The sequence below is a fragment of the Pseudophryne corroboree genome, chromosome 2, assembly GCF_028390025.1.
Source record: "Pseudophryne corroboree isolate aPseCor3 chromosome 2, aPseCor3.hap2, whole genome shotgun sequence".
Classification (NCBI taxonomy): Eukaryota; Metazoa; Chordata; class Amphibia; order Anura; family Myobatrachidae; genus Pseudophryne; species Pseudophryne corroboree.
Window position 1 is genome coordinate 480,608,334 of NC_086445.1, and position 17,864 is coordinate 480,626,197.

The 17,864-nt window shown below is 46.4% G+C and overlaps 1 protein-coding gene across 1 annotated transcript in view; it reads left to right on the forward strand.

Annotated features, from left to right (window-relative positions):
• The window catches only part of LOC135029510 (multidrug and toxin extrusion protein 2-like), a 220,671-nt gene extending 206,702 nt beyond the window's left edge, over positions 1–13,969 (forward strand). The window contains exon 13 of the mRNA XM_063953858.1: positions 13,875–13,969. Coding sequence (XP_063809928.1) covers positions 13,875–13,918 — 44 coding nt within the window. The 3' untranslated portion in view covers positions 13,919–13,969. The remainder of the gene's footprint in view (positions 1–13,874) is intronic.
• Positions 13,970–17,864: the final 3,895 nt, after the last annotated feature.

The window sequence follows — 17,864 nt, forward strand, 5'->3', positions numbered from 1 at the left end:
TCCAATTGTCCTAGTACCGAAGCTTTCAGGTGCCTTACGGTTCTGCAATGACTTCCGTAAATTAAATCAAGTGTCCCGGTTTGATTCTTACCCTATGCCCCGGGTTGATGAGTTGGTAGAAAATTTAGCCAATAGTCAATATCTCACTACACTTGATTTGACAAAAAGGTTATTGGCAGATTCTGTTAACAGAAGCTGCTAAGGCAAAAACAGCCTTCTCTACCCCAGAAGGCTTATTCCAACATAAAATGCTCCCATTTGGTTTACATGGTGCCCCAGCAAACTTCCAGAGAGCTATGAATAAGTTGCTGTGGCCCCACAGGGAATATGCAACTGCATAATTAGATGACATTGTTATTTTCAGCTCTGACTGGGAGTCACACCTACCAAATGTAGAAGCCGTTTTATAGTCTCTACGGTCACACGGGTTTACCGCCAACCCTGAGAAATGTGCCATTGGCATGATTGAGGCCAAGTATTTGGGGTACATTGTGGGCAGAGGACAGGTTAAACCTCAGCCTAGTAAGGTAGAAGCAGTCCTCACCTGGTCTAGACCTAAATGTAAATCACAACTTAGGACATTTCTCGGTTTGGTCGGATATTATCGCAGGTTCATTCGAGATTTCGCCGCTAGAGCGGATCCACTAACCGAATGTCTTAAAAAACAATTCCCAGACAAGATAACGTGGTCTGGACCAGTGGAAACTGCTTGGCAGGATTTAAGACGAGCTTTATCTACTGAGCCTGTCTTGAAAGCTCCTGACTTTAAAAAGCAATGTGTGTTACAAACGGATGCCTCTGGGACAGGATTAGGAGAAGTCCTATCTCCATGAGGTAGATGGAGAGGAGAAGCCCATCCTCTACCTTAGCCGTAAATTATTGCACAGAGAGCGCAGGTACTCAACTGTAGAGCAGGAGTGCTTGGCTATTAAATCGGCTGTTGAGTCATTAAGGTATTATTTATTGGGACGAGAGTTTTTGTTGTTCAGAGACCATGCACCCTTACAGTGGATGCATACAAAGAGGTGAATGCTCGTGTGACCCGTTGGTTTTCGGCTTTACAGCCATGTAAGTTTGAGGTGTGGCATCGTTCAGGGAAACAGCACCTCAATACCGATGCCCTTTCCAGGAGGTTTGTAGGTCCTGTTCCTCCAAGCAACCCCATGGTCAAGCTAGGAGAGGAGGAAGTAGGCAAGGTGGGTGGCCTCTGGAAGGTAGTGGAAGGCTGTGTACCTGGGCGGATGACACAGGTAGGGGTGGGCGAGGCAGGGAGCTCGCCTGAAAAAAGTGTAGCTTCACCAGGGTGATTGAAGCTAAGGGGGGAGGAGTGTGGCAGAGACAGCATTTTTCCATGTGAAAGTAATGTGGAGGATCCAGACCAGGTTTTGGAAGCAGTAGCAGAATCCCAGGTGTGTGATCAGCAGCACCTGGTATTTCCTGATAAAAGGGTTTCCAGGGCAGAGTCACCTGGCTCTTGACGGTGGAATATCTACCCAAGTGATAGGCTGGGTTGTGTGGGTTAGACTAGGGACCACTGGAGCCTATCAAGAGTCTGCTATGCTGAGAGTGCCTGTATGCTACTGCCTGTGATACCGACTGCATATGGATTTAACTTGCTATGTGGTGACCTGCTGGTTTATCTGAGTTCCCGTGTTTGTGATCCTTGTCACAATATATATATATATATATATATATATATATGTATATTAGTTAAGTGCAGTTTTATTGTAATATAATAATTATCTGCATTGCTAATGTGACTGTGTGTGCCTGTATCTGCTGTGCGGTTTTACTTTCAGTGTTTCTCAGAGATTTATCACTATATTCTGTACCCTAAGGGACTAGGTGCGTCAGGGTCGTATTCTACTGTGTAGTCAGTCACATTACCGGATTTTTTCGCAGGTGTTGTGTACTTGGGACTCAGTCGCATACTATCGGATTTATTCTCAGGTACTATACTCTATCTGGCTTCATCGTACTAAACCGCTCTGTGTTGCATTTGTGTACAATGTCTAACAGGGCAGTAAGCCTGTGGACGCTCCTGCATCATGCAGAGCATGCGCCAAGGATTTACCAGAGGGGCAAGCTGTGTATGATGGTCTATGTACTACGTGCCATACACCCCCTAGTCAGTCCGCGGCTCCTCTTACCAATCAAGAGACACCCTGGACCGCGTTCTCAAACCTACTGGGTACTCTAGGGGAATGCCTAACGCCCCCTATGGGACCACCTGTACCATTACAGCCTCAAATAGTCCCTATGGTCAATCCGCCTTGGACGAACAACCTGTCTAACCAGTTGCAGCAGTTGACTCATTTCTTGGTCAGACAAAAATGTACCTCAGGTCAGTTTCGTGTCTCTGGGTCATCTAAGCAGGCTGCTTCCTCCTCTCAAGCCACAAATCTCTCAGATGTTTCATCTGAAGAGGAGTGGGAACATACTGTCCTGCAAGATACTGAATCAGGCGTTTCTGACGAGGATTCTACATTGCAAGTTGTCATCCCTACTCTAGTGGTTGCTATTAAGCAAATCCTACAAATCACTGATGATGAGGATTCCACTACTGTCATCAAGAAAACTGATATGTTTAAACGGCAGAAGGTAGGTAAAAATCTGTTACCCCATTCTGACCATTTGGTAGACATCAGGCAGGAACCCTGGTCTAATCCAGGGAAGAAATTCCCTCTCTCCAAACGGGCCTTAGTTCGCTATACTCTCCCAGCAGAGTTATGTAACAAGTGGGAAAATTCACCGCCGGGGGATTCTCATGTCACCCACCTAGTGGTGTCATCCACTCTGCCTGTCACCACTGTCACTTCACTGAAAGAACCGACAGATAAGTGTGCGGAAGGATGCCTGAAATCTATTTACTCCCTTACAGGTGCTGTACATAGACCGACTATTGCTATCTCTTGGGCTGCCAAAGGTATTGAAGCATGGGTTCGGGCATTAGAGGAAGAGCTGCCCTAGGATATATCTGACAATGCCAGACAATATCTGTCTCACATCACCACCGCCTTTTATTATATTCAAGAGGCATCCTCTAAGGCGGGTGTGTTGGCGGCCAAGGCGTCGACTACGTCTGTCCTGGCACGCCGCATTCTGTGGTTGTGGTCATGGAAGGTGGACCTGGACTCCAAAAAGACTTTGGAGGTACTCCTTTTAAGGGAGACATCTTGTTTGGGGTAGGCTTAAAAAAATTGTGTCTGAACTGGCGGCTGCTAAGACTGCCTTTCTCCCAAATACTAATCCTTCTGCACATAAGGCAAAAGGTACCACTTTTCGTTCCTTTCGACCTCAAGGGAAAGCAAAAGGTCAGACATACTCGAGACAATCTTATGCTTCCAAAACCACTAAGCCCAAGGCACAGCAGTCCTGGGCGGCCCGTCGGCGTGCTTCTAAACAAGACAAGCATGCCGCAGAATATGGCGGGCCTCCCCCTGGGGGACCCCAGGGTGGGAGGCCAACTTCTGTAGTTCATCCAGGTCTGGTGAAAGATCACTTCAGACGTATTGGTGCTAGAAGTTGTCTCTCACGGGTACGTAGTCTCTTTCAAGAGACGTCCCCCTCTCCAGCTTTGCACCACGGTCATCCCTTCAGTTCCACTAAAGGCGCAAACTCTGCAGCAGGTTGTAAGTTCCCTCCTGGATACAGGAGTGGTAGTGCCGATACCTTAGTCCCAAAGGGGAAGTGGTTACTACTCGACTCTGTTTCTAGTCCTGAAACCCAATGGGTCATTCTGGCCTATACTCAACCTCAAATCACTAAACAAGTTTGTGAGAGTGTCCAAGTTCCGTATGGAAACGCTGCACTCAATTGTGCTGGCAATGGAACCCGGAGACTATATGGTATCCCTGGATATTCAGGATGCGTACCTGCATATACCTATTGCCAAGTCACATCAGCAGTATCTGCGGTTTGCTATTGGCAACCTACACTATCAGTTGAAGGCTTTGCCATTTGGACTGGCTACGGCTCCTCGGATCTTCAATGATGGCACATCTCCGTCGCCAGGGAGTCAGGATCCTGCCGTATCTGGACGACTTGCTGATCCTGGCAAACTCCCACGATGTCCTCCTCAGTCATCTACAACTGACGGTAAGCTTCCTACAAATCCACTGATGGCTCATCAATTGGAAGAAATCCTGGCTGGTCCCAGCTCAGAGCATGGTGCACCTGGGGGCACTCCTGGACACACACAGTCAACGTCTGTTCCTGTCTCCGGAGAAAGTCCTGAATCTTCAGGACAGGATAAGATGCTTCCTCTGTCGCCCCAGAGTGTCGATACACTCGGCGATGCAAGTACTTGGCCTGATGGTGTCGGCATTCAACATGGTAGAGTACGCTCAATTTCTCTTACGTCCTAGAGAATGCTGGGGTTCACATTAACCATGGGGGTATAGACTGGTTCCTTGGAAGCCATGGGCACTTTAAGAGTTTAATAGAATGGGCTAGCTCCTCCCTCTATGCCCCTCCTACCAGACTCAGTTTAGAAAAATGTCCCTGTGGAACCGGTCACAGCTAAGGGAGCTCCTAGGAGTTTTTCTAGTTTTATTGTTTTTTCTAAAAGTTAGGTACAGGAAGGCTGCTGGCAACAGCCTCCCTGTTTCGTGGGACTTAGAGGGGGAGTAGGAACCAACTCTATAAGTTAATGGTTCTCTATCTCCGCTGACAGGACACTGAGCTCCTGAGGGTGCTGATCGCAAGCCCACAAGGCGACCGCTCACTCCCGCAGCACGGCCACCACCCCCTAACAGAGCCAGAAGATGGAGTGGTGAGTATGACGCTGGCGCCCCGGTAAGCGGGTCGCCGGCGGCACAAGGGTAGGAGCGCAGCTCTGACAGGCTGCGCTCCAGAGGTCTCAGCGGTACTTGATGTGCGGCGCTGTGTGGGGCGCCCTGGGCCAGCGCAAGTACCCTACACTGGTCACATATGCTAACAGGGGCTAATCCCACTGTTAGCGGCCAAATCACCTCAAACCAGTATAATCATTGAAAGCGGGAAGACGCACCATTACAGGGGGCGGGGCTTCTTCCTCAGAGTGGATCCAGCACTCACCAGCGCCATTTTCTCCCTGCAGATCACACTGAAGAGACACTGACAGGGAGCGCTGCCCTCCACATAACTCCAGCATACCTCTGCCGTACCAGGGTGTTATAGACAGGGGGAAAGAGTAGTAATAGCTCTATTAAGGTTATTCAGTCAGCGCCGGCTGTTTACTGTATAAACTGCCTACTGGGGCGCTGTGTGGCTGGCTCCATATACTCTGTGTCTCTCTGAAGGTACTCTGGGGGAAACTGTGTCTGCATTTTCCTGTGTGTGTGTTTGTATAGCTCACATAAACATGTCTAGGAACTCTGTATCTTGTGCTGCAGAGTGTGTATCTTGGGGGTCATTCCGAGTTGATCGCTAGCTGCCGTTGTTCGCAGCACAGCGATCAGGCTAAAAATCAGCATTTCTGCGCATGCGTATGCACCGCAATGAGCACGCGTGACGTACGGGTACTAAGGCCTTTGTGGTTTTGCACTGGTTCTAGTGAAGCTTTAAGTCGCACGGCACAAAGCAGGAAGATTGACATAAGTGAGCATTACTGGGTGGCAACCGACCATTTTTAGGGAGTGCTTAGAAAAATGCAGACATGTCGGGGAAAAACGCAGGCATGGCTGGGCAAGCGCTGGGCGGGTGTGTGACGTCAAAAGCCGTCCCACCGTTGTTAGAATCAACGCACACGAAGAGTAACTACAGGGCTGGTCTTGTTTTGCACAAAAAGTCTTTGCAGGCGCTCTGCTGCACAAGCGTTCGCACTTCTGCAAAGCGAAAATACACTCCCAGTGGGCGGCGGCAAAGCGTTTGCACGGCTGCTAAAAACTGCTAGCGAGCGATCAACTTGGAATGACCCTCCTTCTCCTAAAGAGTCTATTCCATGTACTCAGGACTGTAATATACTGTCTCAGCCTTCTGAATCCGAACCCCCATGGATAGCTCAAAATGAGACTGAAACAGAGGTTTTGAGAAAGTCTGTTGAGGTTTTTTCGTATTCAGCTCCCACTCAAAGACCCCAATTGTTTACCCTAAGAAGCGTGCTCTTGCCCAGATAATGCAAGCTGACACGGATACCGACTCTGATACTGGGGACAGTGATGGGGCTATACTGGGGGGAAGCATCCCTTGCTAAGGGGGTGCAACTCATGATTGAGGCTATTAGGGACATTTCACACATTACTAATAAGGTACCTGAGCAAACAAGGGAGGCTTACTTTACTGACAATAAGAAATCCTCCCTTACATTCCCTGCGTCTAAGGAATTAAACGCATTGTTTGAAAAATCCTGGGAAAAACCCAGAGAAAAAATTCCAGATCCCAAAAAGGGTTCTCATTGCTTTTCCTTTCCCTGAGGAGGACAGGAACAAGTGGGAAATCCTGCCTGTAGTAGACGCTTCTGTTTCTAGGTTGTCTAAAAAAGTGGTTTTACCTGTCCCCGGGTCCACTGCTTTAAAAGAGCCGGCTGACCGTAAGATTGAGACTACACTCAAATCATTATACACAGCTACTCGCATAGCGTTAAGACCCACTATTGCTTGTGCGTGGATTTCTAAAGCCATAGTAAAGTGGTCAGGCACATTACTAGAGGAATTAGATTCTATGGATAGAAGTGACATTGAATTGTTCTTACCTCACATACCGGACTCTGCAGGTTTCATCGTGGAGGCCATGAAGGACCTTGGCCATCTTAACGTGAGGGATTCTTCCATGGCTGCCTTGGCACGCAGGGGACTCTGGCTGCGCCAATGGTCTGCGGATGCGGAATCCATGAAGAGTGTGGAGAATCTACCCTTCACAGGTCAGGCTCTGTTTGGGGAAGCGTTAGATGCGTGAATCTCCACTGCAACTGCGGATACGTCAACATTTCTTCCCTCAACAACACTGCCTACTAGGCAGTCCTACGTCTACAATGCAGTCCTTTTGGACCGCGAAAGTTAAAAAGTCCAAACCCCCTTCCACTTTCTTTAGAGGAGGTCGGGGGAAATCCAGAAAACCTGCACCAACAGGTTCACAGGAACAGAAACCTGGTTCTGCTTCCTCAAAATCCTCAGCATGACAGTGGACCTCCCAGCCTGGAGATCGGGCAGGTGGGAGCAAAACTAAGGAATTTCAGTCATGTCTGGGCGTCATCAGGCCTAGACCCCTTACCCATGGGTACAGACTGGAGTTTCAAGAATTCCCACCTCACAGGTTCTTGAAATCAGGCTTACCAGCTTTGCTGACAGACAGTGCTATCCTACAGGAAGCCATTCAAAAATTGCTAAAGTAAAATGTCATTGTTCCAGTTCCACCTCACCTAGCAAACAAGGGTTATTACTCAAACCTGTTTGTGGTACCGAAACCGGATGGTTCGGTCAGGCCAATCTTGAACCTAAAGTCGTTGAACCCTTATTTGAGGGAATTCAAATTCAAGATGTAGTCTCTGAGAGCGGTGATCTCAGGTCTGGAGGAGGGGGAATTTCTAGTACTGTATACCTGGATATCAAGGATGCGCACCTTCACATTCCGATCTGGTCGCCTCACCAGGCTTATCTAAGATTTGTGCTGCTGGACAGTCACTATCAGTTCCAGGCACTTCTGTTAGGCCTCTCCACGGCACCGAGGGTTTTCACCACCAAGGTCATGGTGGAGATGATGCTACTCCTCCGCAAGCAGGGTGTGAACATAATTCTTTATCTGGACAATCTGCTGATAAAAGCGTCTTCCAGGGGGAAGCTGTTGCAGAGCATTACTCTCTCAACTACTCCAGGATCATGGATGGATTCTGAATCTTCCAAAGTCACATCTGGAGCCGACAAGGAGACTGTCCTTCCTGGGGATGATCCTCGACACGGAAGTACAGAGGGTGTTTCTGCCGGAGGAGAAAGCGTTGGTGATACAAACAATGGTCAGGGATGTCCTGAAGTCAGCCCAGGTATCAGTTCATCAGTGCATTCGCCCTTCAGGGGAAGATGGTTGCCTCCTACAAGGCTCTACAGTACGGAAGATTTCATGCACGGTCTTTCCAACTAGATCTCCTGGACGAATGGTCGGGATCTCATCTTCACATGCACCAGAGGGTTCGTCTGTCACTGAAAGCCAGAATCTCGCTCCTCTGGTGGCTGCAAAGCTCTCACCTACTAGAGGGCCGCAGGTTCAGGATTCAGAATTGGATCCTCCTAACCACAGATGCAAGTCTCAGAGGTTGGGGAGCAGTCACCCAAGGGGAAAACTTCCAAGGAAGGTGGTCAAGTCTGGAATCCATCTTTGCAATAAATATTCTGGAACTAAGGGCTGTGTACTATGGTTTTCTACAAGCGGCACATCTTCTGAAAGATCAGGCCATTCAGGTTCAGTAGGACAATGTAACGACTGTGGCCTACATAAATCGACAAGGCGGAATGAAGAGCAGAGCTGCAATGTCAGAGGTAACAAGAATCATCCTCTGGGCGGAAAAGCACGCGGTGGAGCTGTCAGCAATCTTCATTCCGGGTGTGGACAACTGGGAAGCGGACTTCCTCAGCAGACACGATCTCCAACCAGGAAAGTCGGGCCTCCACTCAGAGGTGTTCAAAGAGGTGACAAGTCTTTGGGGCGTACCTCAAAAAGACATGATGGCCTCCCGCCTCAACAAGATGCTTTGGAGGTACTGTTCCAGGTCGAGAGACCGACAAGCAGTGGTGGTGGACGCCCTGGTAACTCCGCCGGTGTTCCAGTCAGTGTGTGTTCCCTCCACTTCCACTCATCCGAAGAATTCTCAAACTAATCAAAAGAACAAGAGTTCAGGCGATCCTCATTGCTCTGGACTGGCCAAGAAGGGCTTGGTACGCAGATCTTCTGGAGTTACTGCTGGAAGATCCGAGGCCTCTTCCTCTTCGAGAGGACCTTCTGCAACAGGGGCCGTTCGCTTATCAAGACTTACCACAGCTACATTTGATGGCATGGTGGTTGAACGCCAGATCTTAGCTTGGAAGGGCATTCCGAACAAAGTTATTCCTACTCTGATACAGGCTAGGAAAGGAGTAATGTCTAAACACTACCATCGAATCTGGAAAAAGTATGTGTCTTGGTGTGAATCCAAGAAGTTTCCTACAGTGGAGTTTCAACTAGGGCGGTTTCTCCTCTTTCTGCAAGCAGGTGTGGATGCGTGCCTGCGTTTGGGCTCCATTAAAGTCCAGATATCGGCCCTGTCCATTTTCTTCCAGAAACAATTGGTCCTCCCTGAGGTTTAGACTTTCTTGAAAGGGGTTCTGCACATCCAGCCTCCCTTTGTGCCTCCTACGGCACCTTGGGATCTTAATGTGGTGCTGCAGTTCCTGCAGTCGGATTGGTTTGAACCTTTACAGGAGGTTGATGTCAAGTTTCTTACTTGGAAGGTGGTCACACTATTGGCATTGGCATCTGCTAGACGTGTGTCGGAATCGGGGGCATTGTCCTGCAAGAGCCCCTACTTTATTTTCCATGAAGATAGAGCTGAGCTCAGGACGCGTCAGCAATTTCTTCTGAAGGTTGTGTCAGCTTTTCATATAAACCAACCTATTGTGGTGCCAGTGGCTACTGACTCCTCAATTACTTCAAAATCTTTGGATGTTTTAAGGGCTTTGAAGATTTATGTGAACAGAACTTCTCGTCACAGAAAGTCGGACGCTCTGTTTGTCCTTTATGATCCCAACAAGGTTGGGTGTCCTGCTTCTAAGCAGACGATTTCCCGCTGGATCAGGTTTACTATGCAGCATGCTTATTCTATGGCAGGCTTGCCGTGTCCAAAATCTGTTAAGACCCACTCTACTCGTAAAGTGGGTTCTTCTGGGCGGCTGCCCAGGGTGTCTTGGCTTTACAACTTTGCAAAGCGGCTACTTGGTCAGGATCGAACACGTTTGCTAAGTTCTACAAGTTCGATACTTTGGGCTCTGAGGACCTAAAGTTTGGTCAATCGGTTCTGCAGGAGCCTCCGCACTCTCACGCTCTCCCTCCCGTACTGGGAGCTTTGGTACATACCCATGGTACTAATGTGGACCCCAGTATCCTCTAGGACGTAAGAGAAAACAGGATTTTAATTACCTACCGGTATATCCTTTTCTCGTAGTCTGTAGAGGATGCTGGGCGCCCGCCCAGCGACTCGTTTTCCTGCATTTGTTACTTAGTTAAGTACTGCGTTGTTACTTGGTTAAGTACTGTTGTTCAGCCATTGCTGAATTGTTTCAAGCTGGTTAACTTGGCTTTCTGTTGTTATGTGTGAGTGGGTGTGACTTTCAACACTATCTGTGTATTTCCTTCTCTCAAAGTATGTCCGTCTCCTCGGGCACAGTTTCTAGACTGGTAGGAGGGGCATAGAGGGAGGAGCCAGCCCACACTATTAAACTCTTAAAGTGCCCATGGCTCCCAAGGGACCCGTCTATACCCCATGGTACTAATGTGGACCCCAGAATCCTCTACGGATTACGAGAAAAGGATTTACCGGTAGGTAATTAAAATCCTATTTTCTTTCCTGCCCTCAGCAGCGGTTAGTCCTTTCCAAGTGGGACGGACTACCTCATCGGATCAGATCTCACATGATTACCTGGACTCCGGAGGTTCGTCAAGTCGCTGACCTGGTGGCTCCAGGACCAGCACTTGAGCAGGGGCTGTCCCTTCTGGATCCCTGACTGGGTCCTGCTGACAACGGATGCCAGTCTATGGGGATGGTGTGCGGTGTTGAAGCAACACTCTTTCCAGGGTCGTTGTACCAAGGAGGAGTCCCTCCTCCCGGTAAACATTCTGGAACTGCGGGCGGTATTCAATGCGTTAACTCTCGCCCTGCCTCTGGTACAGAACAGGCCTGTTCAAGTATGGTCAGACAACGCCACCACAGTGGTATACATCAACCTTCAAGGCGACACTCGAAGCCGCATGGCAATGTTGGTAATGTCAAAAATCCTTCAATGGGCAGAACGCCATCTGCCAGCAATATCGGCAGTCCAAAGAATAATGCAGTCCAATAAACACCACGGTAGAAAGATGATAGGAGTCCAAATGATGTCTGTCTCCTCCAGGCTCAACGCATTTTGCTGGTGCAAACAACCCAGCTTCCTCAGGAGCATATGTTGGAGTGTAACTCTGGGCTTCTATTTATACCCCACTTTGATAGTATGAGTTAATGCACCTGTTGGACCTTCTTGGGCGACCCACCGTGGCGCGTCCGCAAAATAATTGTTCAAGGCGTCTACGTGGTCTTTAGTGAACACGTTCATTAGGTTCTATGCTTTTGTTACTTCCGCCTCCCAGGATGCTTCCTTTGGATTCCGGGTTCTCATACCCGCTAAGGCGCGTCCCCTTCCTTGAAGAACTGCTTTTAGACATCACTCGATGTTTTCCCTGTGGAACACAGTGTACCCTGCTGCAGAAAAGGATAGTTATGGTAGACTTGGTATGGTTAATTCTCTTTCTGTGAGGTACACTGGGTTCCACAGGGCGCCCACCCTGAAGAACCTAGCTTTTATGGGTTTGTATGGCATTAGCCGCTGGTCCCTTCTCCTGTCGTGAGAATGTGGTTCTATGTGACTAACATCTGCCTTCTCTCTTACCTGCTCCTACATTGGACTGGTTAATGAAACTGAGCTCACAGTGCCTGGAGGCGGGGTTACAGAGGAGGCCCCAATCCATCCTGGGACAGCCTAAAGCTTTAGCTTGTTGGTGCCTCTGGATCAAGATCCACTCTACACCCGATGTTTTCCCTGTGGAACCCAGTGTACCTCGCAGAAAGAGAGTTAGCCATGGTAAGTCTACCAAACTCTCCTTTTTTCCAGATATTGCCAGAATATTCTTGTCACTTATTTACTGCAGTAATCTTAAATAATCAGAATGTTTATATCATATTTTCTCTATAAAGGATTTTGGTGTGGTATGATGTTTCCTGTCTTTTTGCAAGTCCTAGTCTTCATAACATACATTTTACGTATGGATTGGGACAAAGCATGTCAAGAGGTAAGCACAATTTTCTGGAAATATGTTGTCGTTGTTTTCACCTGCACTTGTTTGCTGTAATTTGAAATGTCGCACACTAGTGGCCTGATTCACAGGTGGACACAGTGCCAATGTTTGCACAGTTGAGCAATAATTATCTACTGCATATGCACAAAAATAGTCCTGGAAACCCCTACAGCTCATGTGTACCACTGAGTGTCACAGTTGCTTGCGGAAGCTCTACCATTTGCGCATGCAATCGAAAGCCATGGGCTTTTCTGGGAGCCAACCTAAAGTGAACGCAAAAAAAGACTTTCTCAAGGGCATATTATATGGGAGGTTCAGGGAAATGTCAGTTCTGTTGCTGCGACTGTGTTCTCAAATGCAGAGCTTCAGCTACAGATGGCGTGTTTAGAGAAAATTCATAGGGAGACACTGTGCCAGCCATAGGGCGTTGTAAGTGTTAATGTTGATTGCAATGGTGCACCACTGGTGAAGTGTTTGTGTCCACTGGTAGATTTGCACTATCCATGGCTTTGAGCGTCTCAATGCTTGCACTGTCCAGCGCACATGAGTACACAAGGCATAGGCTATAACTAGTATTTGCATATTCTCGCAGCTACAAAACACAGCCGTGCATGAATTAGTGTCCACCTCTGAATCATTTCTTTTCAAAGTTCCATAATTTTAAAAATGTAAAGTTTCTATAAATTTGGACATAACTAATATAAATAACGTTGGCAAAATCTCAGCTTCTACCCCAGGAACTAAGGAGTTGTCCAAGAGAGTTGTCCTCACTACTTTAGAGCTAGTAATACATTGGGTTCTTTTTGTGTGTTTATTTAGCTTTTATTTGAAATAAACGTACTGTTTTTAATAGTATTGCATAGCGAGTGTTAATTGGATATTAGTTTGTCTAAATTTACATTGTATTTCAAGTTTAAAGTACAGACGCTGAGATCCATCAGCACTTTATACTCCAATACTACAGCTTTCTTCTGAGAGTACTGACTGGGAACTTGTTTTGCTGTAGTTCTGGAGGTATAATGCATAGAAATTTGTGTACAGATGTATCCTCATACAACTTTCCTCAATACGCATGTGGGAGATGCCTGGCGTAAGTGAGCTGACAGGTCCCGTGCAACTCCGTTAGCGTTGGGAGTCTTTTTTGCAGAAAATCTGTCTTTTTCGCATTGCTATGCGACTAAGACGCACAAGCAGACTCTGCTGATTAAAATGATATGTGGCATGCCTATATTCGTTGTGCGTCTGCGGCTGTATCTGCATATGAAATGCTGCGTTTACAGTGTTTTCTAGGATATACAGCCACTGACGGACACAAAATGTAGATATGCTGCATATGATTTTAATCAGTATAAGCTGCATTCTGTCATATTCGCATTGTTTTGCATTTTAAAGGAAGCAATTGCATGTACAGTAAAGACGCTTGGCACTATGAGGCTCGGCATGACGTGACTAGAAGGGCTGTTTAACATGCAGGGAGGCTAGATGTAAGTGGACACATCTCTGTGTAGTTACGGGATGAGTCAAAATTATGTGAATTGCATCATTTGAGCCCTGCCTCTGCCCCGTAAAATGCTGCATGTTGCCAAGACTGGGACATGGCCTAGTGACATGAGAGCTCAGCCCCACCCCAAAGCTGTCAGCTCTGTCTTCTCTCCAGGCTTCTTGGTAAGTATGGAATAAGAAACTTTTTCTTTTTCCTTCACTATTCTGTTATTGCGGTCTCAGTTTTGTCTGATATACTTTGTGTCCTGCTTATGTTTGTGTTTTGTATTTGGTCATTTTACAATGTTGTGAGTGGACTTTTTGTGTTTATTATAATTTGCATATACTTTTTACATCAGACAGTTATAACATATTTAAAAATAAAAACATTTCTATTTTAGGCTCAAGTCAGAGCAGGAGTGAAAGTAAGCAAAAATTACATTGAACCCAGCATTTTAAAATTGGAGACTTTCCGCAGTGGATTTGGCATGATTGCAAATGGCAAGTATGGTGATGGCGAAGCAGTAGGAGGGGATTGGTGATGAGAAGGAGGGTACAGTGTGAGCTTGGGACCAACGGTATTTACATAGAAACATAAAATTTGACGGCAGTTAAGAACCACTTGGTCTATCTAGTCTGCCCCTTTTTTAACCATATTGTTACCTCAAACCCTATTTGATCCTTATGTAACCCTTTAGGGTATCAGAGCCATATGTCCCATGTATTAGATTTATTAATATGAAAGTCCATATATATATATATATATATATATATTAACCATAGGATTTATATTGAGCAGTTACAGTAAATTAATTTATAGTGCTGTTATCATATCTGTGAACAATGGAGCTGGGGGAGCAGCATGAATACCAGGGCACTTGAGGGCATGAAGAGCCCACTGGGCACTCCCCATTGCATAAATATTTAGAATTGGGGAGTCTGTGAGGGGGTCACAGTACTCCCATTGGAGTTTTCCACTTGATTAATCCCAACCCTTTCAGAATTAGTAGGGTTAGAATAATTCCCTCGTCGTCCTGACCCGAGATTGGTACACTCAAATGATCGATGACCTATCTGTCCACAACTATAACAAGTAATAGGGGGTCGACCTCCCCCTCCTCGAGTCATTCTTCTTTCTGTTCGTGGAGGCCAATACTGACTAGAGTTGGCGTGGGTCTGTAGGGCAATCAATTGATCTATTTTCTTGTTCTGCTCTTCGAGCAATTTAAATAATCTATCATCTGCGGTAGAGGAGGCCGGAGTGGGCAATACCACTTTTACTTTCTTGATAGTACTCTCTCTATTTTCTATTTGGACTTCCTCCAGCTTGACCTCTTTCACTAATTCATTTAACGTGGGTGGAGGCCCCGAAGTCCGAACGCATCTTAATCGTTGGGCCACTGGGTTGTTGGTCAACGCCCCTTTTAGCACTTGCCTCATGCGACTCTCATCTACGGAGGCTTTAGTTATTCCACCTTTGTCTACAATTTTGTAGATCAATCTATCAACCCTATATATGTACTGGGTCAACGTTTCTCCGGGCTCTTGGTAAGTTCGGTGTAGTCTTGCCATCAAATCCCCTACATCTTCTAGGGTACCAAAGGAAAAGTCCAGGGCCTCAATATAATCTTTTAAGGTAGCTGTTGGCTTGCTCCTCCTAGTAGCCTGAATCACCCCCATTGCTGGACCTCGGAGACTTTCCACTATTCGTTGTCTTTTTACATGTTCCGGACACTGCCATTCTTCCGAATGTTGAACAGCCGTCTCCCGCCAGGTGTCATAGGTTTCTTCACCCACCGGCACAGGAATAATCCCGGAGAACATCCTCAATCGACGATAGCCCCCTTCATAGTGCCATCGTTCTAGCTGGCTGACCATCTTATCCACCACTACATCAACCCCGGTTCCCACGGTTCCATCTTTATTCTCTGAACCTCCTGCTTCCACCCCAACTGTAGTCATACACTTCCCGATGGCATGCGCACCTGTCCCGGAGTCTCCCCCAGAGGTTGCTTCTTCATCCATACAGTCATTCCCATCTGGCCATATCACTTGAATCTTCCAACCGGGAGCATCTCCCACTACCACTCAGATTGGTATTAAGGTTCGATCTAATGAATGCCGGTTGCTGACCAAAAAAGCAAATGTATCACCATTAGATCCTCTCCACCTATCTACTAGGCAGGGCTGACTAACATCATACATGTTAGCCACCACTCGTAAAGTTGCTTCGTCACTCACCCCAGACAGATTTCCCCATAATCCAAAACTACATAGGGGGTCCACCCCCTTTTCCCGACACCACTTAAAAATATCGGCACTGGTCATGTGGCCCCATTGGTCCATGCGTACAACTGTACCCGAAATGAGACCACCGGGTACACCCCATATTATCTCATGTTTGGTCGGGAGGCCCGACATTGATTTCCCAATCAGTGCATCAGTTTATCAGAGGAGGAATCAGGGGAAGTGCTATAGAGAGCATCCTGAAGTGGCTACCTTAATTGTACATAACCTATACAACCCATCCATTAAGCTGTCAGGAGCACTGTAATACTGTAAGGCATCAGCACTGTCTCAGTGTGTATATAAACCTCATCCATGCTGGCATTATTTGTCAAAAGGCTATCGTTATATGTCTTAAATAATAAAGGCAGTCAGGCCAGGTATACTCCTGATTGAAAATTATTACCCCCGGGTGAAAAGCCATTCAGCTATACGTTTTGGACTATGTAACTACTGAATGAAGATTAGAGGGGGTAGTGTTACTACTTTGGAACTGGCCTGTATAGAGTATCCTGAGGCATCACAGTGACTGTCAGCTGCTACATTCCTAGCAAGTTATTTACATACGGTGACTAACTGGATCTGAGGCATGAGAGACGTGTGGATATTTAATTACTCTAAATTCCACTCACCATAGTCCAAGTAATTTGCCTGACAATACTTAAAGCAACGCAGACTGGCATTTATTCTATATTGTTACACACAATTGAATAAGAATCCTCTAATCTACTCAGTTTGTATAGAGAGAAGATCATCTATAGTAGTATCATATCTCACTACACTATATCTAACTTCTACCAGATCCTAAGTGGAAGGAAACAAGTTTATATCTACCACAAAGAGAAATCCCACAGACTGAAGCACAGTCACTCCATAATTTGACAAGGGACCTTCCATCACCCGGGAGCATCACTAGGAATATAATTTTCATCAGCCCTTCTCAAGTGCCTTAATTACTCTGCTCCTATTATCACTTTCTCCCGTGGTATCAGACTGATAGTCCAGATATTCAATGTATGATTATATAGTTAGGCAGTTATTGGGAATATAGCTGATGGTGCACCATAGTATAATTTGTATGATATAAGCTATAAATATATAAAAATAATATTTTTATCAACCCGGGTCAATAGTCTTATAGACTATTGGATAGTTACAGTTTTTTTGTATTGCATGCAGTTAATTTATGTCAATAGAGATCAACTGTGATGAACAATTCAAAATTGATGACTACCTTCAACGCATATGAAAGGTACGATGTGTTCAATGTACTCTATTTGAATTGTTATTAAGTAAACCCATATATACTTACCAGTGAAATAGTCTTTTTCGTGGAGTTGTAATCTAAAATAAAAAAGGAAAGAAGGTAATTTCATTAATCACTCAGTCATACTAGTGGGGACTGTCAAGGGAAACAGAGATATAATATAGATAGTATTGGGATATATAAACTATAATATATAGGCGTTCTCAAGCTCGCCTGGAAAATCATCCAAATAGCTTGGGTGGAGGCACACTCGACTAGTTCACGGTAACCCATCATCAGTTCCAGGGTTACACTTATTTCTTTCTAAGGATATCCTTATGTCTATTCCAAGCATGTTTAAATTGCTCTACTGTCTTAGCCTCTACCACCTCTGACCAGTGGCGGAACTAGCGGGCGGTGGGCCAAGGTGCAACAAATGCTTTGGTCCCCCCTCATCCCATCCAAGTCCACCCCCTCACCCCTGGAGAGGATCTGGTGAGGGTGACCTGCTCAGGCCTGGAGAAATGGATACCTAGCAACAGTGCAGTAACTAGACATTTTAGCACTGTGTGCAAGAAACGGCATCGGAGCCTTCCTCCATGATGTAAAACAGGGGCAGTGCGCACCGTAAGCATGCGCCAAAATATAGGGGCGTGACTTCATGGGGAAGGGGTGTGGCCACAAAATAATACCAATTCATATAACAGTGCACAGTAGTCTCCATTATTCAAATTACGCCGCACAGTAGCATCACTACACCAGGTAGAGCCCCTTTTACACCTTACGGCGGACAGATTCCCCTTTTTACACATTACAGCAGACAGATACCCCTTTTTACACATTACGGCAGACAGCGTCC